Here is a 20,187-nt window from a genome sequence, read left to right as displayed (position 1 = left end):
ATTGGAAACCATAGAGGAATATGGAGATTACACAGGGTTTTGACTTGATGAAATCGGAGGCCTTACCATCCTCGGAAGTAGTACAACAGCATGGGAGGGACAGTTTCCCTTGCATTGAGCACACTGCTCTATATTGAACAAACAAATCCAACTGACACCACCAGTCTGCTTACTAGGATATAGAGGGAACAGGAATAATCTCAGACGATCAGAACGTCAGTTTATGTACAAAGCCTGCATAATAGGGAAACAGTGCATAATGCAATACTGAATACAAGGAGAAGCGCCATCATTCTGGCTCTGGCGAAATAGTCTATATAAACTAGTTATGTGGGAAGCTAAAGATGCCAGAGGAACTTTAAAGCGGAAAAAGGAATTTTGGGCACTGTGTTCAATCCCTCAGTAATAGGATCCTCAGAAGCTTAGCTGAAATTGGGTGGCGGAGCAGGTGGGGGGAAGAGGGGGTGGTGGTTGGGAAGCAAGGATAGGGGAGGGCAGACTTATACGGTCTGTACCAGAGCCGGTGATGGGAGGCGGGACTGGTGGTTGGAAGGCGGGAAATACTGCTGGGCAGACTTATATGGTCTGTGCCCTGAAAAGGACAGGTACAAATTCAATTCAAGGTAAGGTATACACATATGAGTTTGTCTTGGGCAGACTGGATGGACCATGCAGGTCTTTTTCTGCTGTCATCTACTATGTTACTATGTTTAGCGATGAACACCATACAAATGTAATATTAGTACCATAATCACAGAGAAGAATGAGCTGGGAAGGGAGGGAAGACTCTCTTAGGAGGGGGCGGGTTGGGAGAGGGGGCGTATATGGAACACAGGTGAATTAAGATACATCCAAGTATGGAATTCAGATAAGGGGATCTAGGAGATAATAGTTAATATTGATACTAAGGGGTAATGGTGGGGGGTGGGGGGGGGGGAGAAAAATGTTAAAAGTTTGATGAAGTTATAGTTGGAAACTGTTAGTATGATGGATATACCAGCAAGAGATGTATGTTAAACGACAATACTGTTTTGATATCGAGTATCATCAATAAAATACATAAATCATAAATATCTGGGAGTTTAGCTTTCCACTTCATTCTCAGAATTGTATACCCTCAATGTAGCCAAATTATTAGATGAGACAGCGAAACGATTGAAAAGTTGAAGGGAGGGATTTACCTCTCACTTTAGTGGGTAGGATTAGCCTCATTTGCATGGTCTTTTTCCAAAAATGTCTATCTTGCAGACCTTGCCCCTTAGGCTGTTGCAGAAAGATATTAGACATTTGAACAGGCTGCTTTCCCAGTTTTTTGGGCTAAACATAAACCAAAATTAAAATTTCATTTTTTCCTTGGCAGTTGGAAGGGGGGGAGGAGGGTTTGGGCATCTGTAATATAAGACTCTGCAATCATGCTTGCCTACTATGACATCTTGGAGGTTGTCTTTTTGGAAGTCAGATATACACCAATACCACTGGAAAAGGCTTATTATGCCAAATATAATTGTTTTCTCTACTTCAGGCCCCGATCTCACTTGTCCCTACTAGTTTTAAATGTAGTATACTGTCTTGCGCCCTTTATGGGATGTTTGGAGAACTTTATTAATTCAGTTGGGGAGGGGGGGGTGATACTTCGGTTACTGATTTACTATCGATCACAGGAAATCTAGCATCCCTCCCCCCTCCCATTATGAATAATTCTGCATTTAAAGCATGGGAAGCAGTGGGGTTTATGGTGTTACCTTACCTCATTACTAGGGAGGGCAGGTTCTTTACAATTGAGGAACTATAAGGCTGCATTGGGGAAATATGAGGGAATAAATTTGCCTATGCCCAATTGAATCACAATGGTTGCTCCCTTGATTGTAATAAGATAGTTTTAAGAAAGGGAGATCAGCTGTGCAGGGTTTTTTTTGTGTGTTTTGGGGTTTTTTTGAGGTCTTGGCAAAATCTATACCTGGCCTACATCGCATGCTTTCTCAGCTAGAGATAGCGAAATATGAGGGTGGCAAAACAAAGGTGGGAAGCTGATGTAGGATATGATTTGTGGGACAGGGAACTGTTAATATTAAAAGCATCCTAGGGTTTAGAACAAATGTAGGTCTCTGTGAACGTTATTTTAGAGTATTGCATAGAGCCTATTCCGGGGTAGAGAAGAAGCATGGACCAAAGGAGCACAGGCGCGCGCGGCCCCCCCCCCCCCCCCCAGGACCGCCACTGGGTGGCTCTTGCCAGAAGGCAGATTAATGATTGTGTGAGGATGACATTTTGGTGCAGTTGCTAACAGTAAAATAGACGTATGGTGCCGTCGAGATGAATTAAGTGTGTTGTTTTGAGATGTTGTCAGTGTTCAGGCTGCATTTTTACTTGTTCGTAGAAATCCTGAGTTTCATCAAAAGGAGATCAGGCTGACAGACGGTCTCAGCGTCTTGTTCTTGAGGACATACCTTTGACACCTTTGCTGCATCAGCAAGCGCTACTTTTTTGAGTGTTAGGGAACTTGTTTTAGTCATCTCACATTGATCGTCTCTGCAGCCGCTCCTCCTCTCCCCTCTGACGTCGATGCGCTTATCCGGGGTTTTCTCCAGGGGCAGTGACGTAAGAAGAGAGGCGGAGCGGCTGCAGAGACTGGCAATCTGAGATGGTTCTCTACGGAGATGCGTTGTATGTTGTTTGTTTTCTTGTTGTGTTTATGTACTGGCTGCCGTTGCGGTTGGGGAGGCGGTGGATTTGGGGGGAGGGGCTTCGTGATGCGGCAGCGGGAGGGGTTGGATGATGCATGCAGGAGGGAAGGGGGTAGGGGGCGGGGCTTTGTGATGTAGCGTCGATATTTTTACCTGGGGTAATGGAGGGTGTGTAGCGATTCGTAGTCGGGGAGGAGTAGGGAAACACGCTGCGCTTGTTTCCCTACTCCTCCCTCTGCCTGGTTTGTTGGAGGGGGTTGCAGTCCCTTCTCTCTCTGTGTTCCGCCCTCGATGTCATGATGTTAGACGCGAGGGCGGGGCATAGATATGGTGATTTTGAAGGCTTCACCACCATGAACTTACGAACTGTTTAAGGATGACTTTCAGCTGGTTGTCGTCAGAACGTTGAGGTAGTGTTTTATGTCCAGATGGGGCGTGGCTGGGGGGCATGGCTGAGGGCGGGTCTATGAGTTAGGGTGAGTGGTCCTGATAGCCTAGCCTAAGAAGACTACAGGAGTTCAGTGCTTCACTGCCTTGCAGTGAGCTTCAGAATGTTCGAGGTGGGATTTATTTATATAGATAGAAGTGTGGCTCATTGCTTGGGACTTGCCTTAGGGAGTGCCTACTTCCCCATGCTTGTCTGCAGAGAAAGCAAAGCTGCTTTCCTGTAACAGTGATTCTCCATAGATTGCAGGGGAATTCAGCCACTCCCTTGTTCTTCATTCCCTCAGGAAAAAAAGGACAATTCAACAGTTGGAAATACATCTCAGCTTAGATATGGACTGATGGAGGGGGCCCCGTAAATGCTCAGAGGTCTAAATTTAGATTTCTCTGAGCTGGAGAAGAGCTCCAGCACACAACTATTGGATGCATTAAATTTAGCCTGGCCCCATTCCTCTTCTGTCTGTCTGCTTTGTGGTAACAGCATAATAAAATTAATGTTGGTGTAATAAGCAATTAAAGATGCAAAGTAAACATGGACACATGCACTGTATTGTAGTATTGATATTTAGTATCAGAAATATATATTCATTAAAAGCAGAATACAACACTCATATAACATAGGGTACTCTCCATATCCAAACATTTTAGTTTAAATCCATAATCTAGTGGTCAGGTAGTAGCTTGGCTAGAGAATGACGTGGGGACAAAGTTTGTCCCCCACCCTGTCCCTATCCACAGAAGCATCACTGTTGAACCACCCTTAAGATTTACCTTTGGGTTTAAAAAGCAAAATCAGGTTCATGTAAGGACTGCATCATCAAATTAAAGCAAATGCCCTTAAAATGTATTAATAGTGGACTGGTCTGGCAAGCAATAATGAAACAGTGATGGAATATTCATTCACATGTCAAGCAAAAATGAGCACTAATTTTTCAAATCTTTCTACAACTCTAAGCACATTTAATTCTTTTCTCACTATACAAAACAGGGAACCACAGAAAAACTGAAATAGAGATCTCCCTTAAGAAAGGCAGACTCTGTATTGCGACTTCTTGTTTCCGCATAGGCAGGTCACTCGCTGCAGAGAGAAGGCTTCCAGGCTGCACAAAGGCAGTGTGCTTACATTGCTAATGCTGCCGGCAGCCCGGAAAATGGAAAGGCTGCAGCGGGAGCACAGCGGAGAGGAGGAAGAGTGACACCGGAGCTTGCAGGGAGGGGAGGGAGAGTGCAACAGGACACGGGGGGGGGGGGAGTGAGTGACACCGAACGTGTAGAGAAGGAGGGAGGGAGGATGGGAAAAAGGTAGACGTCTGTTTTACCGCGGGAGCAGGGGTTATTACTGCTCCCACGGGGCGGGGAAATAACTTCTGTTTGTACCCGCAGTAAAACTTTGAAATTTTCTCCCATTCCCGCAGTTTTACCGCGGTTTACCACAATTACCCACTCCTGTGTCATTCTCTAAGCTTGGTCATCTATATATAACACTGCACATGCTAAGATTAGTGTTTTATAGCATGCTTTATTTTACCAAATATATAAGAGGTACGACAATATGTAGGTCATACACAAACCCATATATACTTTCCATGCAGGGCATCATATTGTGAATGGCTAAATGTCAAACTAGAAAGGGGTCTTGGATGTCATGAGCACCCAGAATTTGACTTCACTGCTTTAAGTATGAGAGTTTTAGAGAAGTTGTACGGTAATAGCCAAGCATACAACAATTTTAGCTTCTCGTTAAATAAAAACTACCTAATACATAAACCATTCTAATGTAACGGTGCAAATGAAACATTCTGTAATGAAATTACTATTTGTAATCCTTAGATTACATAAACAATACAAAAATAATGGCCATTTTTTGTCTTTTTTCTCAAATTATGTTCCAGTAACATATAGAACTTCGAGTATCAAAGTATGCCCACATCATTGTGGGGATCTTTTACTAAGCTGCAGTAGAAATCAGCTGGTGGTAAACGCCGAGACACCCATTATATTCCTTTGTCTTCAAGACCCTCTACTCAGTTCAATGAAAGACAGCTGTATCCTGGTGTAACCCAGTACTGTCAATGGTACTAGCTGTATTTAAGTAGATGAACTGCTTGCCTTGGTAGTGTGCCTCAATCAGCATTGCAGATTAAAATATGGTATCGGTAGTATCAAATCTGTGAACAAAAAATATAAGCACTTAAACCACATTACTAGATAAATCTTGGACAAAATGGTGTGGTAGCTGTGTTAGTCCACTTTTAGAGATGATGAATAGAAATAAAAACAAAACTATAAAAGGAAGATAAGATGTTAGTCCAATTTGAAAAAAAAAAGGGTGTCAATATATTTTCCCCTTTGTGTGTATTAATAATACCTATATGCTTTATTTTACCACAGGTGCCGCTCTGTTGACTTGGATCTAAACCAAATACACCTAGATAGCGCTCAAAAGAAAAAAGGAGGCAAGGTGTTTGGAAGCCTAGAAAGAGGGTTAGATAAAATGATAACGATGCTTACTCCAGGTAAAAGAAAAGGATCTACAAGAGATGGACCAAGAAAGTTAAGAGTGAGTGGCTTTTTCCTCTCAAAAAAAAAATAAAAACTTCAGAAATCTTCAACATTATTGCAGTCAAATTATAGTCCTAGAAATTCAGATATTAAAACAGGTAGATATATCTCCTGTTTCTGTAGGCAATACACTTATTTGTACCTACATTGTCAGCTCATCTAAAGTATTTAGACTTTTTCCTTAGCATTACAACCAGTCCAGAAACTGTGGGTTGTGCCTATTAACCAGCGATGGAGGCAGAAAAACAGTCTTGCATGCTTCGCCCAGTATGACACCATGTAGCCTTAAATGCCCAGTATTTCTCTCCATTGGGTGGTGACGGGTGGACCTTGCAGACCCTAGACAGGTACTGAAGCAGATTCTGATCCGGTGAGAATTGGGTGTGGGTTGAGCAGAGGGGTTTAGCTTCAGCTCCAAAAGAGAAAGAGGGCATATAGCAAATCTAAGTTGATCTGTAACAGAGCCACAACCCCCCCCCCCCCCCCCCCCCCCCCACACCGCTGTTTTCTTCCTTCCCTTGAAAGGGATTTAAATATTTGGATTGGAAGTTGCTTTCTGACCTTAGTATATAAGAAGAGCTCTGCAGCATTTGTTCCATCGTACGCTATAACAGAATTAGTGGGAGTATGCACCCATACCGTGAGGAGGGATGATTTCTTTGGCTAGTCCCAATGGAGCTGGGGTTAGAGGCCAAGTATTCAGGCTGGGCAGCAGCACTTCTTTCAGAGCACTCTTTTTTTTTTTTGCCGGTTGGAGCAGTGTCCTGAACGGCATTTAGGCCACATCTGCGAGCTTGCTTGGTACTTCAGCTCTTGTGACAAAAGAGATTCTCCGGGTGCATTTCAGAGGAAAACCCCCAGCTGGTTGTGCATAGTGCTTTCAGTGGGTCTTTGGTCTCACTGACATTTGTTCAAGTGCCAACTGTAAAACAAACAAGGACCCGACTTACCAGCTACCTTATGAGCCAAAACAAAAATGTAGTGGTGCCTTGCAAACTCATAGGTTTCAGCTATCAACTTGGGAGAGCAGCCATTTTGGGCAGCTTCAGAAGTAACTCCAGTTTCTGAATCTTTACCAGAATAGACTGGCAGCCTGCCTTCATTGCAGGAAGGTTCTATTAGTGGAAAGGGGTCTCATTAGTAGTTAGACCTACCTCCAAGAAACGCCACAAGAGCATCCCGCAAATTCCTCGACCTGCACTTCCCCAGTTGTAAAGGACTAAATTACAAGCAGATGCACGATACATTCTCGTACTTGGGCACGAAACTGTGGAATGCATTGCCTACAGACCTGAGAACAATCAACGAAACAACTATTTTTCGCAGATCTCTGAAGACATATCTCTTCAACAAGGCATACAATGAGAACTAACAGTCACACTAATCCACCCGACAACCCACTCAGTCAAGATAGCCCACCTACTATAACTACCTTAATCACCCCTTTCCTTCTTCCTTCTACCCTTACTTAACCTCGGCACAATATTAAATGGATCTGTCACCCTGCAATGATTATGTTAACAAAACTATGTAAGCCACATTGAGCCTGCAAATAGGTGGGATAATGTGGGATACAAATGCAATAAATAAATAAAATACGAAAAACAGTTGGAACAATCTAAAACTTTTGAACAAACAATTATACTTGAAACAAATCAAATTAAAGAGAGTCAAATAACTTTAATAAAAGAAAATGTATACTTACAGAGGAAAATAGAAACTTTAGAAAATTTACAAAGGATAAAAACATTGAGATTTATAAATTTTCCTAAAGTTCCAGCAGTGGCTCCTTTAATAACATTCAAAAGATATCTTTCTGAAGTATTAAAAATTACTGAACAATTGTTTCCACCTGTAGCAAGGATTTATTATTTGGCTCCCTATGTTAAGAAACCAAGTGAGCACATAATACCATCTATGGAAACCCCATTTGAGGAGCTAAATTTGAATTTATCACAAACAATTGAAGATGAACTATGTGGAGTACAACCTGCTACATTAATTATAGACTTTGTTCTACAGCCGGATCGGGACTGGATCTTGAAAACTTTCTTTAAACATAGACATGAAGTCTTTCTGAATTGCAAAGTCAAAGTATTTCCTGATATTGCTAGACAAACTCAGAAAAGACGTCAGTCTTTTGAAACTTCGTGATCGTGTATTGTCACAGGGGGGAATTTCTGGCTTAATTTTCCTTGCAAATGTGTTGTTAAATTTCAATCGATTAAATATGTTTTCTTTGAGTGATCAGTTAGCAAAATTCCTGGACTCCAGACAAGAACCAGCCGTAAACTCTCTTGTGCTTCCTCCATTAGTATCTACTCCGTGATAGGATAAGTGGGAACATGTTCTACTCATTTTTTCCTATGTTAACCAATTTTTGAATTGTGCCTTGCCTACAATTGTGGACTTTAGCAGTAATTATCATTTAATAGATTTTCTTATAAATATTTTCTTGTATGGTAATACTCCTTTTCTGTACAAGTGTATCTTGTAAAATTCATTAAAATTACAAATAAATTAAAAAAATAAATAAATAAATAAAATACTCTAATGGGAATGCCTAGAAGCAGAGATTTCATTTCTCAGAGTTTGGGAGGACTTTTACCAAGTCCTTTTTGTTTTAGCGCTCTGAGGGAGCTCAGAGTAATGGTGCTTTTTCCACTTCCAACTCAAGATTACCCAGTGGCATAGTAAGCAGAGATCCAGAGCTACACTGGATGTTTATCATTCAAGATTTGCAGTCTGTACAGTCTCTAGTGCCTAGAGTTGGCGATCCCTTCCAGAGGAGCATGTGCACCTAGTGCCCATAACTGGCCCTTCACTAGTCTGTTATGGAGATTAGCACTTCCTTTGGTTAATTTCTACACTCTGGGGTCCTTGAGCATGGTGACTTTGTTTTTTCTTTTTGTTTTTTCTCCCTGGGCCCTACTTCAATGATTGAACTCACCATGGAGAAGACCTGAGAGCCAGTTAAGGTCTGATAAGTGCAGTGAACTACTCTGCAAGCAGGCCAGCATTCTATTTTTGGGACCTGAGTGAGGAACAGCTAATCATTTCCAGCAGTTTTCATAGAAACTACCATTCCAGGGCGAAGGGATCTCTGTTCTAATGGATAGTACTACAGTGTAATCTGCTTAAGTGCAAGGGTCTGGGACCAAAGAAATGCGTTCACTTAACCGTTGTGACTCAAAGAAGCTTGACATCTGATAAACATATGTACAGTACTGTTTATTATTATACATACAGTATGCAGTCTCCGTTAACTGACGTTAGGCTTACTTGAAGTACAGTCCTCTGTACACTATGGGGTGTGTGAGTTCCATAGACTACGTCTGGCAGACGGTAAAACCTGTCATAGCACTGACATCCAGTGGCCTCCAAATAGGCCCACACTCTAGCGCTCTTGCAAAAGTGACAGGAGGAGGTTGTTGAATTTCGTCAGCATGTGCCTCGCTCTCATTTCATCATTTGTTTCATCCTCCGCCGTTGTTGCCTGCGTGTAGGCGCATATCTTGACATCAGTGCTGTCGTCAGCTGTTTGTAGATCGTAATCAACAGCTATGTAGTGATGGAACGCCTCTTCAGTAACACCGGCTGGGATGTCAATAGCCTGTTCATCTGATGCATTTGCAGCAGCTGCATCTGTTTCGTCCCTTTTCAGATCCTTAACAAAGCTTGCCCCGCTTGTAGCAGTTCACAATGGTTGCTTGTGTAACATGATTCCAGGCTTCTTTCTGCATATGTAGGGAATCCAACAGTGATAGATTACGAGCCAGTTCAACAGCACGTTTATCCTTGCCAGTCTGGTGATCCATAACACTCATCAGACGACGTAGCACAAGAGCCCGATAATGTTGTTTGAAATTGGCTATTATGTCCTGATCCATAGGTTGGATCAGAGAGGTAGTGTTTGGTAACAGGAAGACCACCTTGACGTTAGACAGCCTGACATCATCCCTGTGTGCAGCACAATTATCACAAAGCAACAAAATCTGACACTTTGTGCCTGCATTCTAGTGTCTAACTTCTTTAGCCACTGCTTCCAAGTTTCCCCAGTCATCCATGAATTTGCGTTAGCCTCATATGACACAGGAAGTCGCTTAACTTTCTTGAAGCAACAGGGTTGTTTGCTCTTTCCATTGACGAGGGGTTCCAACTTCTCACTCCTATCCATATTGGCAACAAAGGAGGATCGTCAGTCGGTCCTTCGACGTTTACCTCCAGTAGTTTTGGCATGTTTGAATGCAAGTGTTCTATCAGGAATTGCTTGCCAGTAGACCGTTTTCGTTAGCATTGAAAATGTCACGAGGTGCAAACTCGTTCAAGATGGTAGGAAGAACTGAAACAACCCAATTTTCAGCACCAAAGTAATCAGCTTCTTGTTTTTCACCATGCTGTTTCTTGAATTTTATGTTCCTCTCCTTCCATCTTTCCAACCATCCAGCAGTGGCTTTGAATTCAGTTAGTCCAAGACTTTCAGCTAGCTGATTAGCTTTCTCCATAAGCAGTGGACCACTGACAGGAAACTGTCTGCTCCTGACTCGAGAAAACCACCAAAGAACATCTTCTACCTCCTCAGCTTTTCCCGCCCGTTTTCGTTTCCATTGTGGATTTGTATTGTTTTGCCAGTCTTCCAGAAGCTGGTCTTTCTGCTTCAAGACACGTGAAATTTGACTGGGATTGACACCATATTCTTTAGCAATAGATGCTTGACTTTTTTTCTAATTTTTTAAGAACTTCTGTTCATTCAGCCAGTGTTAGTCTTAGAGTTCCACCGTGATGACTCCTCCAGTGTACACTCTAACAACATTCTATCGCTTATTCTGCCTGTGGCAGCTAAAGGGGTGGTAAATTTGAAATCTCGTTGGTTGTCACATGCCAATCGGCTTCCATATTCCGTGCGCACAGTTGGAGTCTTCCCTGCAGAGGAGTGGTCTTAACCATGCATATAAGCGAATCTTGCACTTATCAGTGGTGCGCTAAACCGAAGTTTGTCCCCATAGAAATTGATGGCACCAAAAACAGGACCAAAGTACGGCATGCAGTTAAACAACGCATGCGCTTAGCCGATGTGCACTTAAATGGAGTGCACTCTGTTCCTAGTCAGAATCCTTCTGAAAGCAGACTTTTTATGTCGACTCTAACTCTTAAGCAACAAGAGTGCAGTGCTAATGTTCTGGTACTTGCATGTGCTGGATCCAGCAAAGCCTGGGCACAGCTCTTAGATTATTTGAAGAATTGGCAGATTCTGAGCTTCAAGATGTGCCATAAGGCCTCTAAATTTCTTGTGACTTCCGCAGGAGTTGGACCACTAATAACTTTGGCCATTTCCTCTTTTATAGCTTAGAAAAGGGAACTGCAGTTTGGAAGTTCTGAGAATTTGAGTGAATATCTTGGAGTCCAAGCTTTATCGTTCCTGAGACAAGCCCAGCCTTCGGCATGATTGTCACAGTTAGAATAGATTGCATGAAGAGTGTACAAGCTGTCGCTGCTGTTTGCAGTTGGGACAGCTGTACTTTTGGAATGGTAGAAGAGCAGTTAGTTGAACTTCTCTCCAAAGTTACAGGAAAGCGCTGTGACTTCATGTCTCTCAGGGATGGACAGGTGGCCATGTTTCTGTTTATGGCCAGTCATGCTTCTGTCCTGGTGCCAGCCATACTTGCTATGCTACAGATTTTTCTAGATCAAGGAATTGTCTGGACAACCAGAATATATGCCTATTACTTCAAAAACAGAAACCTTGATCCGTAATAGCAGTCGTGTGGTCAGGACAATTTTTAACAGCCTTGCCACTCGAGAGGCTTTTCTACTTTCTTTTTTTTTTTTTTTTTTTTTTTGAACTGCTACATTTATTTTCAGTTGACTGGACTATTTACTTTGGGCTTGGGCAACTGCTCCCGAAGTGCTCTACAAGAGTTTTATTGGTTGCACCTTTCTGAGAAGAATTTGGAGTACATCTATTTTGGGACATCTGGTTGTTTTGAACCAGTATTCTTTAAAACACCAAAGAGACAGCAGCCTGAATACTATTTCGTCTCTTGGTTGTGTGGTCAATCTCTCCTAGAGCAGGCTTGTTTCCTGTTGATGAACAAACAAGTGAGAGAATTCAGCATCAAATCACTAAGCTTACCGTTAAGGAGTATCTTAGAAGAATCTCACCCTTATGTTTTGGTTTCTATCTCCTCCTCTTAGAGAATTTTGAGCTACAAGTTTTAATGTGCACAGATCCCTTTCTCCAGTTTGCAGAAGCAGGAATTTTGATTAAACAATTCTGTCCTTTCTTCCAAAGGTGGTGTCCTTATTTCAGGTAGATCAAATCTTTACTTTTTATTTTTTTCCCTGTCCTTTGTATATTTTAGTGCATTGAGGTGACCAACCAATTTCCAAGGTTGGGCAGATGGATTGCCGTAGTTGAAACCTGCAAAGAGAAAAATCAAACTTCTAAAACTATCCATTGCCCAGTAGTTGTGGTAATATTTTGTTCACATATATAATTTCAGAAGTAAGTGACCTAAAGTTTGAAATCTTTCTACCAGAGGTTTTTGACCTTGTGGACAGAGTTGTAAGCAACACTTCTGAATAACATCTTCAGACTGATGATATAATTGATTTCCTTAAATTCTGGACTGGTCTGTAGGGATGCTAAGGAAGCCTGAAAATGGACACTAGAAAGCTTAAATTCAAAAACTCAAACTGCACCAAAGCCACCAATGAAAGGTTAGAACACCAATACTCCTCCAGATTGGAAAAGAGAGTAAGATGTACTGCTACAGCTTCCTACACAACTTCTTTCACTTCAGCTACACATGGAAAACAGATGATCCCCTAGTAAAGAATTACAGATAAAAAAATAAATGGGCACACCCCAAAAGCAGACTCTTCACCAGTGGAACACTGAAGAAAGGGAAACAAATGCATTTCCTTCTGTAATGAACAAATACATTTTTAAAGCTGACATTTCATTTCAAAATTGAAATTAATAATTTGCATCTTTCTTATTTTAATTTTCCAGTTCGTTAGTCCAAGTTTCCCTCTTGCTTGTTTTTCTTTCAAGATATTCCAGGATCTTATTTCCATTTTCTGTTTTTCATTTTGTCTTCTTCCCTTCCTCCCTTACATCTGTCTCTGACCTTGATCTTTTTATTTTATGTTTATTTCCATTTTTATCTTTCTGTAGCTCCATGGTGCGATCGCACCTCGAATATTGTGTTCAATTCTGGTTGCCACATCTAAAAAAAGATATGATGGAGTTAGAAAAGGTACAGAGAAGGGCGACGAAAATGATAAAGGGGATGGGACGACTTTCCTATGAGGAAAGGCTAAAGCGGTTATGGCTCTTCAGCTTGGAGAAAAGGCAGTTGAGGGGAGATTTTTTTTTAATTTTATTTATTTATTTGTAGCATTTGTATCCCACATTTTCCCACCTATTTGCAGGCTCAATGTGGCTTACATTTGCCGTAATGGCGGTTGCCAGTTCCAGTTAACAGTTACAATTGGTATTGCATTAAGGAGCATACATGGTACCGTTCGTGGTGTATACCTGCATGGTAACATATGGGACATGGTGTATATGGAATAAATCGTGATATATATACCATGTGATACATAATATGGTAAAGAATAAATTGTGGTAGTGCAAGAGGGTTCCTGAGTAATAGGTTAGATTGTAACAGACGTTAGTTCATCGTCTATTGAGAAGTTCTGTTCAGAGGTAGTGTTTGGTCATTAATAGAGGTTGAACAGTCAAGTGATAGAAGTTCGCATTTGTATAGATTGTGTATAATGTTAGTATTTAAGCTGGATGTTTGTGGTAGGCCTTCTTGAAAAGGTCTGTTTCAGAAGTCTTCGGAAGATGGTTAGGTCTTGCGTTGTTTTTACGGCCTTTGGTAGTGCGTTCTATAGCTGCATGCAGGTGTATGAGAAGTGGACGCGTATATGGATTTGTATTTCATCCTTTACAGTTAGGGTAGTGGAGATTGAGGAATGTGCGTGATCTTTTTGCGTTCCTAATAGGCAAGTCTATAAGGTCTGACATGTAGGATGGGGCTTCTCCGTAGATGATTTGTGGACCAGGGTACAGACTTTGAATATAATGCTTTCTTTTAGTGGGAGCCAGTGTAGTTTTTCTCTTAGGGGTTTGGCGCTTTCATATTTCATTTTCCCGAATATGAGTCTGGCTGCTGTGTTTTGGGCGGTTTTGCAGCTTCTTGATGATTTGTTCTTTGCATCTGGCATAAATGGCATTGCAGTAACCTAGGTGACTTAGCACCATTGATTGTACTAGGCTGTAGAATACTTCCCTTGGGGAAAAAAGGTTTGATTCTTTTAAGTTTCCACATTGAGTAGAGCATCTTTTTTGCTGTGTTTTTCGCATGATCTTCAAGTGTTAGATTTCGGTCAATAGTGACTCCCAGAATTTTCAAGCTGTCTGAGACTGGGAGAGTGTAGTCTGGGGTGTTTATGGTCTTGGGTTTGTGTTGTATTGTGAGGACAGGATGAGATGCTGTGTTTTTTCTGCGTTTAGCTTAAGTTGGAATGCGTCCGCCCATGAGTTCATTAGTTGGAGGCTATGTGTGATTTCGTTTGTGATTTCGGTTATGTCCTGTTTGAACGGGATGTATATCGTAACATCATCGGCATAGATGTATGGGTTAAAACCTTGGTTGGACAATGATTTGGCTAATGGTATCATCATTAGGTTGAAGAGGGTTGGTGAGAGCGGTGATCTTGTGGTACACCACATTCAGGTTTCCATGGTGTTGATGTTTTTTAATTTGAGATCACTTGGTATGATCTAGCTGTTAAGAAGCTTTTAAACCATCCTAGTACGTTTCCTCCAATCCCGAAGTAGTCTAGGATGTTCGGGAGTATTTGGTGGCTGACCATGTTGAACGCGCTGGACATATCAAATTGTAGGAGAAGCACATTATTTCCAGTTGCAATAAGGTGTTTAAATTTGGTTATGAGAGTGGTCATCACTGTTTCGGTACTATGGTTGGATCTAAATCCTGATTGCGATTCATGTAATATTGTGAATTTGTTTAGGTAGTCGGTGAGTTGTTTGGTTACCATACTTTCCATTAGTTTTACTATCAGAGGGATGGATGCAACTGGTCGATAGTTGGTTGTATCATTCAGTTTTTTCTTTGGGTATGGGTGTAAATGAAATATTTCCTTTGGCCTTGGGGGAAGTCCATGTTGTAACATGTAGTTCAAGTGTGACGTAAGGTCTGTTATGAATCTCTGGGGGCGGACCTTATTAGGTTGATGGGGCAGGTATCCAGTTTGGAGTGGGTTTTGGAGAATTTGTTGAGTGCTTGAGTGATGGTTTCTTTCGCTTAGTAGATCGAGTCATTCCAGGTTCGGTCTGCTGGGTGTTCCCCTGGAATAGGGTCCAGGCAATCCATAAATTTTTCGTGATCAGTGGTATTGAGTGGTAGTGTGGATCGGAGCTTTGTAATTTTTTTCATTGAAGTGCTTGGCAAGTTGGTCTGCCGATGGGGTATCTGTGCTGGCTGTGGTGACCGGTGCGGTGTCTATAAGTTTGTTCACAAGTTGGTAGAGTTTATGTGCATCTTTATAATCTGTGCCTATTTTAGTTTTGTAGAAAGCTCTTTTGGTTTTTCTTCTTGTATATTTGTATTGTCTTTGCATTTGTTTCCAGGCTTTGAGTGCGTGTTCATTCTTTATTTTTTGCCATGCCTGCTCGAGTCTCCTAACTTGTGTTTTTAGTTTTTTCAGTTCTTCGTTGAACCAGGGTATTGAGCTGTGTCTTCGTGTGGTTCTTGTTTGTATTGGGGCAATTTCGTCTAGTATGTTCCTGCATCTATCGTCCCAGTTTTGGAGATAGTGTTTGGAATCTGTCTATGCTATCCAATCATTTTGTAGATCTGTTGCCAAAATGTAACAGGATCAATCTGTCCTCTAGTGGTGTAGGTTGTGCATTCTTAATTTCCGCCATTGAAGGGCTACGTTTAATTTGTGGTGGTCCTGACCATGGTATGGCCATCCATTTTGTATCTAACATATAGTAGATGACGGCAGAAAAAGACCTGCATGGTCCATCCAGTCTGCCCAAGACAAACTCATATGTGTATACATTACCTTGAATTTGTACCTGTCCTTTTCAGGGCACAGACCATATAAGTCTGCCCAGCAGTATTACCCGCCTCCCAACCACCAGTCCCGCCTCCCATCACCGGCTCTGGTACAGACCGTATAAGTCTGCCCTCCCTATCCTCGCCTCCCAACCACCCCCCTCTTCCCCCCAACTGCTCCACCACCCAATTTCAGCTAAGCTCTGAGGATCCATTCCTTCTGCACAGGATTCCTCTATGCATATCCCACGCATGTTTGAACTCCGTTACCGTTTTCATCTCCACCACCTCCCGCGGGAGGGCATTCAAGCGTCCACCACCCTCTCCGTGAAAAAATACTTCCTGACATCTTTCCTGAGTCTGCCCCCCTTCAATCTCATTTCATGTCCTCTCGTTCTACCGCCTTCCCATCTCCGGAAAAGATTCGTTTGCGGATTAATACCTTTCAAATATTTGAACGCTGTATCATATCACCCCTGTTCCTCTTTCCTCCAGGGTGTACATGTTCAGGTCGGCAAGCCTCTCTTCATAAGTCTTGAACGTAAATCCCATACCATCCTCGTAGCTTTCCTTTGCACCGCCTTCCATTTTTTTAACATCCTTTTGTATCTGTTATTAAAAGGTTTGTATCTAAGGGTAATTTGTAGGTAATGAGGTCAATTGTGTGTCCTTTGACATGTGTAGCTTGCATATTAGGCAAGTTAAGGTTCCATAGTTGTAGGAAGTCTTTGCAATCCCTTGTATTAGGTGCATTGGGGTATTCCAGGTGTAGGTTTATGTCGCCTATTAGGAGTAGATTGGAGCTGGAGATACATGTATCAATATGAAGTCCATAAATTCTGACTGCATTATTGCCATTTTCCTGGTAGTCTATAAAACAGGACTACGTTTAGATGGTCGAGCAGGGTAGCATGGTGGATTCTAACTGAGGCGATTTCGAGTTTTGGTGCTGCTGTTACGGTGAAGTGGGATCTATAGGTTAGTGCTATACCACCTCCTCTTTTTTTTTTTTTTGCTTTCCTTGTCCAGTGTGTGATTTTGTAGCCTGGGGGCAAAGTTCTAGGATTATGTGGTCCTTGTGGTCGTGGATCCATGTTTGCTGATTAGTAATAGGTCAAGATTGTCTGCATAATCCAATCAGTTGTTGTTTATTTACTACTAATCTAGCATTTATGTATCCCACTTGAATTGTTTGGTAGGGGTCTTTACGTTTGTGGTTGTGATAATTTTCTTTAAGTTGTCTGGTCTTTTGTGTAGGTGTATGTCCTTTCTTTCCGTTGTGATATGTTTTGTCCCCGTGGGGTGGTTTTTCCATTGTTTTGATTATTATTGTTTCTGGTGAGGTGTGTTGTGGCCTGGTAATCTGAAGAGGTTGAGTATTGTGGGTATGTTGTTGGTGTTTGTGAGGGGGTGGATAGTTTTTGGTGGATTAGGGATAATGTGAAGGATAGTAGAATTAGATGGTGAAGATCATTTTATTGTGTCTTTTAGGGATTTGTTTTTTTTTTTTTTTTTTGAGGGTATTTCTGGGGTCTGTGACGAGTGAGCTTAATGTTGTCTTTGGCTCGTGTATTTTGTCTGGTTCAGTAGCCTTGATTCTTTATAGGGTTAGTTCACCGTCAAACAAATAGATAAGGCATCTTCCTTGTACCGGCCTGCCTGTCCTGCTTACAGTACAGAAGTAATGCCACACTGGGAAAAGACCAATGGTCCCTCGAGCCCAGCATCCTATCCACGACAGCGGCCAATCCAGGCCAAGGGCACCTGGCAAGCTTCCAAACGTACAAACATTCTATACATGTTATTCCCGGAATTGTGGATTTTTCCCAAGTCCATTTAGTAGCGTTTATGGACTGTCCTTTAGGAGCTGTCTAACCCCCCTTTTAAACTCTGCCAAGCTAACCGCCTTCACCACGGTCTCCGGCAACGAATTCCCAGAGTTATTATGCGTTGGGTGAAGAAATATTTTCTTCGTCGATTTGTTTTAAATTTACTACACTGTAGTTTCATCGCATTCGCATGCCCCCTAGTCCTAGTATTTTTGGAAAGCGTGAACAGACGCTTCACATCCACCTGTTCCACTCCTCTCATTATTTTATATACCTCCCCTCAGCCGTCTCTTCTCCAAGCTGAAAAGCCCTAGCCTCCTTAGTCTTTCTTCATAGGGAAGTCGTCCCATCCCCACTATCATTTTAGTCGCCCTTCGCTGCACCTTTTCCAATTCCACTATATCTTTCTTGAGATGCGGCAACCAGAATTGAACACAATACTCAAGGTGCGGTCGCACCATGGAGCGATATAACGGCATTATAACATCCTCACACCTGTTTTCCATACCTTTTCCTAATAGACCCAACATTCTATTGCTTTCCGAGCCACAGCAGCACACTGAGCAGAAGGTTTCAGTGTATTAACGACGACGACACCCAGATCCCTTTCTTGGGCCATAACTCCTAACGTGGAACCTTGCATGGACGTACCTATAATTCGGGTTCTTTTTTCCCCACATGTATCACCTTGCACTTGCTCACATTAAACGTCATCTGCCATCTAGCCGCCCAGTCTCGTAAGGCCCTTCTGTAATTTTTCACAATCCTGTCATTAGTTACGACTTTGAATAACTTTGTGTCATCAGCAAATTAATTACCTTGCTAGTTACTCCAATCTCTAAATCAGTTATAAATATAGTAAAAAGCAGCGGTCCTAGCACAGACCCCTGAGGAACCCCACTAACTACCCTTCTCCATTGTGAATACTGCCCATTAACACCACTCTGTTTCCTATCCTTCAACCAGTTTTTAATCCACAATAGGACTTTTCCTCCTATCCCATGACTCTCCAATTTCCTCTGTAGCCTTTCATGAGGTACTTGTCAAACGCCTTTTGAAAATCCAGATACACAATATCAACTGGCTCCCCTTTGTTTACCTCCTTCAAAGAATTGAAGTAAATTGGTCAGGCAAGATTTCCCCACACAAAAGCCGTGTAGATGTACTTTAGCCTCGCTAGTTGTGGTGTTTTAAATTAGTGGACAGGTTGATTTGCATTTATGGCAGTGTAACTATCGTGAAAGGAGGAGATGAAACTACCTTTCTACACAAGTTCTCCATCGCTCCTCGTTGCCCTTCCGTACGCAGGATTCCGGCGCTATTCTTGCAGGTCCGGCGAGCAAATTGGAAGGTGTGCTGTCTCTGCTCTGCCACTCCTTGGAGCCACCCCTCCGCTCTTAGCCAGTGCCTGTTGGACCTCAGCGCCGAACTCGTTTGACGCGTGGGTCTCCAAGAGTCAGATCGGGAGGTTAGGCCGCCTCTACTCTGCTGCTCTCCCGGATCGACCCAGTCACTCTCAGCCGGTGCCTGTTGGACCTCAGCGCCAAGCTCGTTTCTACGCGTGGGTCTCCGAGAGTCAGATCGGAAGGGTAGTGTCTCTGCTGCTCCCCGGATCGACCGGTGCCAGATGGACCTCAACGCCTACCTCGTTTCTCCGCAATATGATAGAGGTATATAAAATAATGATTGAGGTATATAAATGAGTTCGATGCCTGGCACAGGCAGCTCCTTGTGACTCTGGGCAAGTCACTTAACCCTCCATTGCCTGCCGCATTGAGCCTGCCATGAGTGGGAAAAGCGCCGGGGTACAAATGTAACAAAAAAAATGATAGAGGTATATAAAATAATGAGTGGAGTTGAACGGGTAGATGTGAAGCGCCTGTTTAACGCTTTCCAAAAATACTAGGACTAGGGGGCATGTGATTGAAGCTACAATGTAGTAAATTTAAAACGAATCAAAGAAAATGTTTCTTCACTCAATGTGTAATTAAACTCTGGAATTCGTTGCCAGAGAATGTGGTAAAGGCTGTTAGCTTAGCGGAGTTTAAAAAAAGGTTTGGACGGCTTCCTAAAGGAAAAGTCCATAGACCATTATTAAATGGACTTGGGGAAAAACCACTATTTCTGGGATAAGCAGTATAAAATGTTTTGTACTTTTTTGGGATCTTGCCAGCTATTTGTGACCTGGATTGGCCACTGTTGGAAACAGGATGCTGGGCTTGATGGACATTTGGTCTTTCCCAGTATGATGGCAATACTTATGTACTTATGTAGATTTTATTCCTCCTCTTCTAATCCTCAGTTTCCTTCCACTTCTAGCTTACTCTTCTAGTAATTCCTATTTCCAGCTTTCAGCTATTTTCTAGGTCCCCATTTCCATCTTCTGTACTCGACCCTTCGCCAGCCTCATCTATCTTTGCTGCTCATCCCCTCACCAACTCCAGTTCCTTCCCTGTCATTCATCCCGTCTCCATTTCCTTTCTTACTTCCTTATACAGGATCCCATTCCTCCTTTTACTTTCCCATTTCTACCCTCTCATATCCCTAAAAAGACATAGCTCCTTCATT

General features: G+C 42.3%; 1 protein-coding gene across 1 annotated transcript in view; it reads left to right on the top strand.

The window, feature by feature from the left end:
• The window catches only part of MELK (maternal embryonic leucine zipper kinase), a 174,649-nt gene that overhangs the window by 136,778 nt on the left and 17,684 nt on the right, over nucleotides 1–20,187 (top strand). The window contains 1 exon segment of the mRNA XM_030219609.1: nucleotides 5,520–5,688. Within this exon segment, the coding sequence (XP_030075469.1) occupies nucleotides 5,520–5,688 (169 nt within the window).

This window comes from Microcaecilia unicolor, chromosome 11 (assembly GCF_901765095.1).
Source record: "Microcaecilia unicolor chromosome 11, aMicUni1.1, whole genome shotgun sequence".
NCBI classification, from domain to species: Eukaryota; Metazoa; Chordata; class Amphibia; order Gymnophiona; family Siphonopidae; genus Microcaecilia; species Microcaecilia unicolor.
The sequence above is the reverse complement of the archived record's forward strand: the minus strand, read 5'-3'. Positions and strand labels throughout refer to the sequence as shown.